The sequence below is a fragment of the Triticum dicoccoides genome, chromosome 6B, assembly GCF_002162155.2.
Source record: "Triticum dicoccoides isolate Atlit2015 ecotype Zavitan chromosome 6B, WEW_v2.0, whole genome shotgun sequence".
In the NCBI taxonomy this organism is placed as follows: domain Eukaryota; kingdom Viridiplantae; phylum Streptophyta; class Magnoliopsida; order Poales; family Poaceae; genus Triticum; species Triticum dicoccoides.
Genome location: NC_041391.1, coordinates 186940982 through 186953395, shown reverse-complemented (window position 1 = coordinate 186953395; position 12414 = coordinate 186940982). Strand labels below are relative to the sequence as shown.

Genomic DNA, 12414 nt, shown 5'->3' with positions numbered 1-12414 from the left:
ATTGCAATTTTGCTCAAAGTTGCTGGTACACTCTCATTCCTTGAAGAAAATGAGGTACTTCTGTCTATGAAGATACATTGTTGGCTCTTGAGGATCTACCAAATGATATTAGTATGGAGATTGTTATACTGAGGCTGGAACATCTGGCTTCAGAGAAATGAGAAGATATTCAGAAAATCCAGTTCAACCTTTCAGAATTGGAGATATGCCCCTAAAGATGATTCTACTTAAATTTAAAATCAGGGACAAACATGCTGTTTGTTTCCAGGAGTGGTCCTTGCTAAACTTCTAGTACTATGATCATGATACATAGAGCTGGAATTGGACGACTCTTTTATCCATAGGCCTTTTATATTTTTCTTTCATTCATATTTGTAACATCACTGTTTCTATTGATGAAAATTATCGTAGATCGATTGTTCCACTGTACAGGGTTTCAAAAGCATGTCCACATGCATGAAAAAAATTGGATTATATAATAAATAATTGAATTTATCCATTTGTTAACCCACAATCAGTACACATTGATGGATGGTTGGCAGACAATTTGACGTTTGTGAAAGTTAGATACTCCCACCAGTCTTTATGTTGGCCATTTTCTTCTACTGCTCCCTCCGGTCTTTAAGAAGATAATGTTTTTATTAAACATTAGCACAATCTCCAAAATACTACATAAAATATTAGTATCTATTTTGGTATAGTTCTAAAACCTGATAAGATTGTTATATTGTGCGAGTATCTACATAAAATATATATGATCTTTCACTCACTCAGTCAAAATATTCTAGAAGATATTGGTGGTTAAAATTTTAAAGGTTTGATAAAAACTATGCAAAAAAAAAAGTTTTTGTGGACTATAGGGAGATGGAATAATAGAACCTAGTAAAGTACTTATATTACAAAGATATTTTCTAGAAAAAATATATACATATTAAACGATGCAGGACGGTGTAGATGTGAAATAATATAATAAACAAAAGTGAAAGATATCAAACAGACTGAGAACTGAACAGATGAACAAAGCTAAACAAATTGAATGCAGGAAATGAAGATAAATCAAGCCATACTGCTACAGACCATTCCGAGCTGCCTGCTTGACTTCTTCTGCTTCCTTTATTTGAGAAAGGATATCATTTGCTTCCTCATTGTTAGCAATATCTCCTCCTTCAATTGTTTTAGTCATGTCATTATGTCTTCTTTTCAGCTCCTTTTGCTATGAAACAAGACACAAAACGATGATCATTAAGGTCAACCAAGTGACTCGACCACACAAAAGGAACTTCCCGAGATAAATACCTTTCTGGTTGCAGCTTTGATTTTTTGTCTGGCCACACATTTTTTTCTTCAATGTCAATGTAGGTCCTCAGCTTTCTGAATGAAGTTACAAGATAATTAATATGACAGTAGTGAAGTGAACTATTCCAGAAAATATGGTAGCATCTACTTACTCAGAAGACAATGCCTCATCACACAGACAATTCAGAACCTCCAGCTTACAAGAAGGGTTCAAATTTTTATACCCTGATACCCCTTGATTTAAGCAGCGAAGGGTAACTTCTGCATGTAACGCCAAGGTGATGTATTCGCCTACTTGTCTTATCCACTCATCTCCTTGTCTTGGATACTTATCAAAAGGGCTAAGAAAAAAAAACCTCATTTACTCATTTATTAACTGCATGAGCAAAACTACAAGGGCAAAGAAGTTTGTGAGTATACTTACTTATCTTTGCCATTTTCTATGACAGACAGAAGATTTATGTGAACATCGGCAACAACTGAAGACACCTCTTTGCGTTGAGTTAAGTCTTTGAGAATTTCTTCTGGTAGCCCCTTCCCTATTGCCGAGAAAGGGTTTCCCCCCGCTTTGTATACAAAGCAACCAACCGAACATCCAACGATAGGTGTTGGGGCGGAAGCAGCACAGACACGCCCAAAAGAAAAGAAAGAGAAAATACAAGAGAAACTAATGCCAACAACGGCGGATTGACAAAAAAACCAAGAAGCCTCGTGGCCGCTGCACCCACCGGAGATCGCCCACCAAGCTCCGAGCCTCCGAAGCACCGGCACCAATCAGCACCTCCAAGAAGGGACGCGACGATGATGACGCTGTTGCCAAGGGTTTCCCCCGGTATGCTGTGAGGAGAGAGGAAGGGTAGCCCCGACGCCCTTCAGGAAGGTCAGGCGGTACCCACAAGCGCCACCGCGTCGGTGTCGGCCAAGCCAACAGGGATTTCTCCCGATCCCAACCTCCACCTCAGGCACTCCAGAGCTCGCCACCAAACAGACCCTTACCCTGCGCCAACCCGGTCACGAAGCTTCCCACGCCGTCTCACCACGACACCGTGAAGCATGGTCCGCACAAAGAGGGAGAGGAGCCGGGACTAGGGCAGCAGCACCGTCGGCACGCGGGAGGGCCCCACTGAAGGAAATATGCCCTAGAGGCAATAATAAAGTTATTATTTATTTCCTTATATCATGATAAATGTTTATTATTCATGCTAGAATTGTATTAACCGGAAACATAATGCATGTGTGAATATATAGACAAACAAAGTGTCACTAGTATGCCTCTACTTGACTAGCTTGTTAATCAAAGATGGTTATGTTTCCTAACCATGGACAAAGAGTTGTTATTTGATTAACGGGATCACATCATTAGTTGAATGATCTGATTGACATGACCCATTCCGTTAGCTTAGCACCCGATCGTTTAGTATGTTGCTATTGCTTTCTTCATGACTTATACATGTTCCTATGACTATGAGATTATGCAACTCCCGTTTACCGGAGGAACACTTTGTGTGCTACCAAACGTCACAGCGTAACTGGGTGATTATAAAGGTGCTCTACAGGTGTCTCCAAAGGTACTTGTTGGGTTGGCGTATTCCGAGATTAGGATTTGTCACTCCGAATGTCGGAGAGGTATCTCTGGGCCCTCTCGGTAATACACATCACTTAAGCCTTGCAAGCATTGCAACTAATGAGTTAGTTGCGAGATGATGTATTACGGAACGAGTAAAGAGACTTGCCGGTAACGAGATTGAACTAGGTATTGGATATCGACGATCGAATCTCGGGCAAGTAACATACCGATGACAAAGGGAACAACGTATGTTGTTATGCGGTCTGACCGATAAAGATCTTCGTAGAATATGTAGGAACCAATATGGGCATCTAGGTCCCGCTATTGGTTATTGACCGGAGACGTGTCTCGGTCATGTCTACATTGTTCTCGAACCGTAGGGTCCGCACGCTTAAAGTTACGATGACAGTTTCTTTATGAGTTTATGTATTTTGATGTACCGAAGGTTGTTCGGAGTCCCGGATGTGATCACGGACATGACAAGGAGTCTCGAAATGGTCGAGACATAAAGATTGATATATTGGATGACTATATTCGGACACCAAAATTGTTCCGGGTGATTTCGGAGAAAACCGGAGTGCCGGGGGGGTTACCGGAACCCCTCGGGAGAGTTAATGGGCCACATGGGCCTTGGTGGGAAGAGAGATGGGCGGCAAGGGTGGGCCGCGCGCCCCCTCTCCCACTGGTCCGAATTGGACTAGGAGGGGGGGCGCTCCCCTTTCCTTCCCCCTCTCCCCCTTCCTTCCCCCTCCTAGTAGGAGTAGGAAAGGAGGAATCCTACTCCTACTAGGAGGAGGATTCCTCCTCCTTGGCGTGCCCCAAGGGGTCGGTCGGCCTCCCCTTTGCTCCTTTATATACGGGAGCAGGGGGGCACCCTAGGACACACAAGTTGATCTTCGTGATCGTTCCTTAGCCGTGTGCGGTGCCCCCCTCCACGATATTACACCTCGGTCATATTGTAGCGGTGCTTAGCCGAAGCCCTGCGACAGTTGAACATCAAGATCGTCACCACGCCGTCGTGCTGACGGAACTCCTCCCCGAAGCTTTGCTGGATCGGAGCCCGGGGTGCGTCATCAAGCTGTACGTGTGTCAAGAACTCGGAGGTGCCGGAGTAACGGTGCTTGGATCGGTTGGACCGGGAAGACATATGACTACTTCCTCTACGTTGCGTCAACGCTTCCGCTTCGGTCTACGAGGGTACGTAGACAACACTCTCCCCTCTCGTTGCTATGCATCACCATGATCTTGCGTGTGCGTAGGAATTTTTTTGAAATTACTACGTTCCCCAACAGTGGCATCCGAGCCTAGGTTTTATGCGTTGATGTTATATGCACGAGTAGAATACAAGTGAGTTGTGGGCGATACAAGTCATACTGCTTACCAGCATGTCATACTTTGGTTCCCGGTATTGTTGGATGAAGCGGCCCGGACCGACATTACGCGTACGCTTACGCGAGACTGGTTCTACCGACGTGCTTTGCACACAGGTGGCTGGCGGGTGTCAGTTTCTCCAACTTTAGTTGAACCGGGTGTGGCTACGCCCGGTCCTTGCGAAGGTTAAAACAACACTAACTTGACGAACTATCGTTGTGGTTTTGATGCGTAGGTAAGAACGGTTCTTGCTCAGCCCGTAGCAGCCACATAAAATTTGCAACAACAAAGTATAGGACATCTAACTTGTTTTTGCAGGGCATGTTGTGATGTGATATGGTCAAGACATGATAAGATATAAGTTGTTGTATGAGATGATCATGTTTTGTTGAAGTTATCGGCAACTGTCAGAAGCCCTATGGATGTCTCTTTGTTGCATAAGATGCAAGTGCCAAATAATTGCTTTACTTTATCGCTATACGATAGTTATAGTTGCAAGAGAAATAGTTGGTGAGACAACCGTGTGATGACACATTGATATAGATCAAGATGATGAAGATCATGGTGTCATGCCGGTGACGATAGAGATCATGACAGTACTTTGGAGATGGAGATCAAAGGCGCAAGATGATCATGGCCATATCATGTCACATATTTTGATTGCACATGATGTTTATCTTTTATGCATCTTATCTTGCTTTGATTGACGGTAGCATTTTAAGATGATCTCTCACTAAATTATCAAGAAGTGTTCTCCCTGAGTATGCACCGTTGCCAAAGTTCGTCGTGCCCAGACACCACGTGATGATCGGGTGTGATAAGCTCTACGTCCATCTACAATGGGTGCAAGCCAGTTTTGCACACGCGGAATACTCAGGTTAAACTTGACGAGCCTAGCATATGCAGATATGGCCTCGGAGCACGGAGACCGAAATGTCGAGCGTGAATCATATAGTAGATATGATCAACATAGTAATGTTCACCATTGAAAACTACTCCATCTCACGTGATGATCGGTTATGGTTTAGTTGATTTGGATCACGTGATCACTTAGATGACTAGAGAGATGTCTGTCTAAGTGGGAGTTCTTAAGTAATATGATTAATTGAACTTAAATTTATCATGAACTTAGTCCTGGTAGTATTTTGCAAATTATGTTGATCAATAGCTCGCGTTGTTGCTTTCATATGTTTATTTTGATATGTTCCTAGAGAAAACTGTGTTGAAAAATGTTAGTAGCAATGATGTGGATTTGATCCGTGATCTGAGGTTTATCCTCATTGCTGCGCAGAAGAATTATGTCCTTGATGCACCGCTAGGTGACAAACCTATTGCAGGAGCAGATGTAGACGTTATGAACGTTTGGCTAGCTCAATATGATGACTACTTGATAGTTTAGTGCACCATGCTTAACGGCTTAGAATCGGGACTTCAAAGACGTTTTGAACGTCATGGACCATATGAGATGTTCCAGGAGTTGAAGTTAATATTTCAAGCAAATACCCGAGTTGAGAGATATGAAGTCTCCAACAAGTTCTATAGCTAAAAGATGGAGGAGAATCACTCAACTAGTGAGCATGTGCTCAGATTGTCTGGGTACTACAATCGCTTGAATCAAGTGGGAGTTAATCTTCCAGATAAGATAGTGATTGACAAAATTCTCTAGTCACCATCACCAAGTTAGTAGAACTTCGTGATGAACTATAGTATGCAAGGGATGATGAAAATGATTCCCGAGTTTTTCATGATGATGAAATCGATGAAGGTAGAAATCAAGAAAGAACATCAAGTGTTGATGGTTAACAAGACCACTAGTTTCAAGAAAAGGGCAAAGGGATAGAAGGGAACTTCAAGAAGAACGGCAAGCAAGTTGCTGCTTAAGTGAAGAAGCCCAAGTCTGGACCTAAGCCTGAGACTAAGTGCTTCTACTGCAAAGGGACTGGCCACTGGAAGCAGAACTACCCCAAGTATTTGGCGGATAAGAAGGATGGCAAAGTGAACAAAGGTATATTTGATATACATGTTATTGATGTGTACTTTACTAGTGTTTATAGCAACCCCTCCGTATTTGGTACTGGTTCAGTTGCTAAGAGTAGTAACTCAAAACGGGAGTTGCAGAATAAACAGAAACTAGTTAAGGGTGAAGTGACGATGTGTGTTGAAAGTAGTTTCAAGATTGATATGATCATCATCGCACACTCCCTATACTTTCGGGATTAGTGTTGAACCTAAATAAATGTTATTTGGTGTTTGCGTTGAGCATGAATATGATTTGATCGTGTTTATTGCAATACGGTTATTCATTTAAGTAAGAGAATAAAATGTTGTTCTGTTTACATGAATAAAACCTTATATGGTTACACACCCAATGAAAATGGTTCATTGGATCTCGATCGTAGTGATACACATATTCATAATATTGAAACCAAAAGATGCAAAGTTAATAATGATAGTGCAACTTATTTGTGGCACTCCCGTTTAGGTCATATTGGTGTAAAGCACATGAAGAAACTCCATGCTGATGGGATTTTGGAATCACTTGATTATGAATCACTTGATGCTTGCGAACCATGCCTCATGGGCAAGATGACTAAGACTCCGTTCTCCGGAACAGTGGAGCGAGCAACTGACTTATTGGAAATAATACATACTGATGTATGCGATCCGATGAGTGTTAAGGCTCGCGGCGGGTATCGTTATTTTCTGACCTTCACAGATGATTTGAGCAGATATGGGTATATCTACTTGATGAAACATAAGTCTGAAACATTTGAAAAGTTCAAAAAATTTCAGAGTGAAGTGGAAAATCATCGTGACAAGAAAATAAGGTTTCTACGATCTGATCGCGGAGACAAATATTTGAGTTATGAGTTTGGTCTTCAATTAAAACAATGTGGAATAGTTTCACAAATTCATGCCACCTGGAACACCACATCATAATGGTGTGTCCGAACGTCATAACCGTACTTTATTGGATATAGTACAATCTATGATGTTTCTTACCGATTTACCAATATCGTTTTGGGATCATGCATTAGAGACAACTGCATTCACGTTAAATAGGGCACCATCTAAATCTGTTGAGACGACACTATATGAACTGTGGTTTAGCAAGAAACCAAAGTTGTCGTTTCTTAAAGTTTGGGACTGCGGTGCTTATGTGAAAAAGCTTCAACCTGATAAGCTCGAACCCAAATCGAAGAAATGTGTCTTCATAGGATACCCAAAGGAGACAGTTGGGTACACCTTCTATCACAGATCCGAAGGCAAGACATTCGTTGCTAAGAATGGATCCTTTCTAGAGAAGGAATTTCTCTCGAAAGAAGTGAGTGGGAGGAAAGTAGAACTTGATAAGGTAATTGTACCTTCTCCCTTATTGGAAAGTAGTTCATCTACACCAATTAGTGAGGAAGCTAATGATGATGATCATGTAACTTCAGATCAAGTTACTACCGAACCTCATAGGTCAACCAGAGTGAGATCCGCACCAGAGTGGTACGGTAATCCCATTCTGGAGGTCATGTTACTTGACCATGACGAACCTACAAACTATGAGGAAGCGATGATGAGCCCAGATTCCGCAAAATGGTTTGAGGCCATGAAATCTGAGATATGATCCATGTATGAGAACAAAGTATGGACTTTGATGGATTTGCCCGATGATCGGCAAACCATAGAAAATAAATGGATCTTCAAGAGGAAGACGGACATTGATAGTAGTGTTACTATCTACAAAGCTAGACTTGTCGAAAAAGGTTTTTGACAAAGTTCAAGGTGTTGACTACGATGAAATTTTCTCACTCGTAGCGATGCTTAAGTCTGTCCAAATCATGTTAGCAATTGCCGCATTTCTATGAAATCTGGCAAATGGATAAACAAAACTACATTCCTTAATGGATTTAAAGAAGAGCTGTATATGATGCAACTAGAAGGTTTTGTCAATCCTAAAGGTGCTGACAAAATACGCAAGCTCCAGCGATCCATCTATGGACTAGTGCAAGCATCTCAGAGTTGGAATATACGCTTTGATAAGTTGATCAAAGCATATAGTTTTATACAGACTTGCGGTGAAGCCTGTATTTACTAGAAAGTGAGTGGGAGCACTACAACATTTCTGATAAGTATATGTAAATGACATATTGTAGATCAGAAATAATGTAGAATTATTCTGCAAAGAATAAAGGAGTGTTTAAAAGGAGTTTTTCAATGAAAGACCTCGGTGAAGCTGCTTACATATTGAGCATCAAGATCTATAGAGATAGATCAAGACGCTTGATAAGTTTTTTCAATGAGTACATACATTGACAAGATTTTGAAGTAGTTCAAAATGGAACAGTCAAAGAAAGAGTTCTTGCCTGTGTTACAAGGTGTGAAATTGAGTAAGACTCAAAACCCGACCACGGCAGAAGATAGAAAGAGAATGAAAGTCATTCCCTATGCCTTGGCCATAGGTTCTATAAAGTATGCCATGCTGTGTACCAGATCTATTGTATACCCTACACTGAGTTTGGCAAGGGAGTACAATAGTGATCTAGGAGTAGATCACTGGATAGTGGTCAAAATTATCCTTAGTGGAATAAGGATATGTTTCTCGATTATGGAAGTGACAAAAGGTTCGTCGTAAAGGGTTACATCGATGCAAGTTTTGACACCGATCTGGATGACTCTAAGTCTCGATCTAGATACATACTGAAAGTGGGAGCAATTAGCTAGAGTAGCTCCGTGCAGAGCATTGTAGACATAGAAAATTGCAAAATACATAACGGATCTGAATGTGAAAGACCCGTTGACTAAGATTCTCTCACCAGCAAAACATGATGACACCTTAGTACTCTTTGGGTGTTAATCACATAGCGATGTGAACTAGATTACTGAATCTAGTAAACCCTTTGGGTGTTGGTCACATGGCAATGTGAACTATGGGTGTTAATCACATGATGATGTCAACTATCGATGTTAATCACATGGTGATGTGCTCTAGATTATTGACTCTAGTGCAAGTGGGAGACTGAAGGAAATATGCCCTAGAGGCAATAATAAAGTTATTGTTTATTTCCTTATATCATGATAAATGTTTATTATTCATGCTAGAATTATATTAACCGGAAACATAATGCATGTGTGAATATATAGACAAACAGAGTGTCACTAGTATGCCTCTACTTGACTAGCTTGTTAATCAAAGATGGTTATGTTTCCTAACCATGGACAAAGAGTTGTTATTTGATTAACGGGATCACATCATTAGTTGAATGATCTGATTGACATGACCCATTCCGTTAGCTTAGCACCCAATCGTTTAGTATGTTGCTATTGTTTTCTTCATGACTTATACATGTTCCTATGACTATGAGATTATGCAACTCCCGTTTACCGGAGGAACACTTTGTGTGCTACCAAACGTCATAACGTAACAGGGTGATTATAAAGGTGCTCTACAGGTGTCTCCAAAGGTACTTGTTGGGTTGGCGTATTCCGAGATTAGGATTTGTCACTCTGAATGTCGGAGAGGTATCTCTGGGCCCTCTCGGTAATACACATCACTTAAGCCTTGCAAGCATTGCAACTAATGAGTTAGTTGCGAGATGATGTATTACGGAACGAGTAAAGAGACTTGCCGGTAACGAGATTGAACTAGGTATTGGATACCGACGATCGAATCTCGGGCAAGTAACATACCGATGACAAAGGGAACAACGTATGTTGTTATGCGGTCTGACCGATAAAGATCTTCGTAGAATATGTAGGAACCAATATGGGCATCTAGGTCCCGCTATTGGTTATTGACCGGAGTCGTGTCTCGGTCATGTCTACATTGTTCTCGAACCGTAGGGTCCGCACGCTTAAAGTTACGATGATAGTTTCTTTATGAGTTTATGTATTTTGATGTACCGAAGGTTGTTCGGAGTCCCGGATGTGATCACGGACATGACGAGGAGTCTCGAAATGGTCGAGACATAAAGATTGATATATTGGATGACTATATTCGGACACCGAAATTGTTCCGGGTGATTTCGGAGAAAACCGGAGTGCCGGGGGGGTTACCGGAACCCCCCGGGAGAGTTAATGGGCCACATGGGCCTTGGTGGGAAGAGAGAGGGGCGGCTAGGGTGGGCCGCGCGCCCCCTCTCCCTCTGGTCCGAATTGGACTAGGAGGGGGGCGGCGCTCCCCTTTCCTTCCCCCCTCTCCCCCTTCCTTCCCCCTCCTAGTAGGAGTAGGAAAGGAGGAATCCTACTCCTACTAGGAGGAGGATTCCTCCTCCTTGGCGCGCCCCAAGGGGCCGGCCGGCCTCCCCCCTTGCTCCTTTATATACGGGGGCAGGGGGGCACCCTAGGACACACAAGTTGATCTTCGTGATCGTTCCTTAGCCGTGTGCGGCGCCCCCCCTCCATGATATTACACCTCGGTCATATTGTAGCGGTTCTTAGGCGAAGCCCTGCGACAGTTGAACATCAAGATCGTCACCACGCCGTCGTGCTGACGGAACTCCTCCCCGAAGCTTTGCTGGATAGGAGCCCGGGGTGCGTCATCGAGCTGTACGTGTGTCAAGAACTCGGAGGTGCCGGAGTAACGGTGCTTGGATCGGTTGGACCGGGAAGACATACGACTACTTCCTCTACGTTGCGTCAACGCTTCTGCTTCGGTCTACGAGGGTACGTAGACAACACTCTCCCCTCTCGTTGCTATGCATCACCATGATCTTGCGTGTGCGTAGGAAATTTTTTGAAATTATTACGTTCCCCAACACCCACCTCCATCGTCGACGACGGTAGCTGACCGGACGCAATAACAGGAACATACCAGGCCCGTGGCTGCACAGGCCCGGCCGGGATCTCCGAGGCCCGTAAAGTTCCCGCCTTCGCGCTGCAGCCGGCACGCCGTCGATGCCGCCGCCCCTGTCCAAGCCGCTCCCGTGCCTCCCTGCACAGAAAGCCGCCAAGTGGAAGCACCACCACCACGCGCACCGCCGGCCACCACCACCAGGTCGCCGGACCGCCACCGACCGAGCCGCACCACCACCGCACGCCCGCGACGGAGAGGAACCAACGCCGCCGCCGGGGACCCGAAGCCGGACCCTAGCCGCCGCCCACGCCGCCCGCAGCCCGCGCCGCCTGCCGGACGGATCCGGCCGCCACGGCGAGGCGCGCACCACCGCGCAGCCGGCCACGCCGCGCCAAGCCCGCCAGGAGGCCGCGCGCCACCACGCCGCGGTGCCCCGCGTCCGCACCGCGCCCGCACCCGAAGAAGCAGCCCGCGCCGCCCCGTCGCGCCGGGGGAAGAAATAGGCCCCGCCGCCGCCGGCGTCGGTCGGGCTTCGCCCGGCCGCGCCCCTTGGCGGTGGCGAGGGAGGAGGGAGGAGCAGGGGAGGCTCGCGGCGAGCGGATCTGGGGGCCCTCGCCGGCCGCCTCACGGGTGGCGGCGCGGGGATGGAAGGGTTTCGGGGGGAGGAGACCACGGGTCATCTAGTTTCAATCTTCCCCCTTCCCTATTTTGCAGATCTGCTTAAATCAAGTGGTACATTGTTCTATTTATAATACAGAAGAAAAGGTCTCTTAAAGCAAGCAGGCAGCTAAGAACAGTTAAACATTTTCATTGATGGAAACATATAAAATAAAATGCAAATAAACTTTCTTTAGATTATAAATTTAGAAATCAAAAAAAAATATGCGCGTCAAGTTGATGACTTATTTTGTGTTAACAAGACAGAAGTAATAAGAGAACAACATAATTGTTTAGCTCGGCAACATTCTCATGCAACTTAACTAACCATAACTAGTTAGCGTAAACCAGATTTAGAAATGAGTGGATGCATCAATGGTTCAATGCAACATGAAATGATAAATAAAGCATAATATTTGCTTTCCATAATTACCTCGCCAAATGAGCGGCAGAACTCCAGAAATTGAATAGCAGCGCCAACATCTTCAGACTGCAGCTTTATACCTGCAATGCAAGTGACCGGAGTACCCCTGGGTACAACTATTTCATCCTTGAGAGTACTGATGCTCTTAGTTTGCACCAGGCTGACCTTCGGCCTCTTGGTAGCATGGACCATTCGCCCCGTCGGCTCCTCCCCTCTCTTCTTTCTGCCAAATAAAAACAGATAAAGAGATCTATAAAGAAGAACAAAAATCTGAAATCCCCCGTGGCAAGAATCAGATTCATATTGCTCACTGGC

At 44.3% G+C, this 12414-nt stretch overlaps 1 protein-coding gene across 1 annotated transcript; it reads right to left on the bottom strand.

The window, feature by feature from the left end:
- Window positions 1–989: 989 nt before the first annotated feature.
- LOC119321024 lies at window positions 990–12291 on the bottom strand. The gene is made up of 5 exons (XM_037594881.1): window positions 12096–12291; window positions 1721–1835; window positions 1449–1637; window positions 1297–1371; window positions 990–1005 (listed from the first exon to the last, which is right to left on the bottom strand). The coding sequence occupies exons 1-5, from the start codon at window positions 12289–12291 to the stop codon at window positions 990–992; spliced, it is 591 nt and encodes a 196-aa protein (XP_037450778.1).
- Window positions 12292–12414: the final 123 nt, after the last annotated feature.

Coding starts and splice junctions, on each gene's coding strand:
- LOC119321024 (XM_037594881.1), bottom strand. CDS start 12,291: ATGGTCCATGCTACCAAGAGGCCGAAGGTCAGCCTGGTGCAAACTAAG. Junction 1,836..12,095: donor TGGCGAGGTAATTATGGAAA/GCAAATATTATG, acceptor TCTCGGCAATAG/GGAAGGGGCTACCAGAAGAA. Junction 1,372..1,448: donor GATGAGGCATTGTCTTCTGA/GTAAGTAGATGC, acceptor AACTTCATTCAG/AAAGCTGAGGACCTACATTG.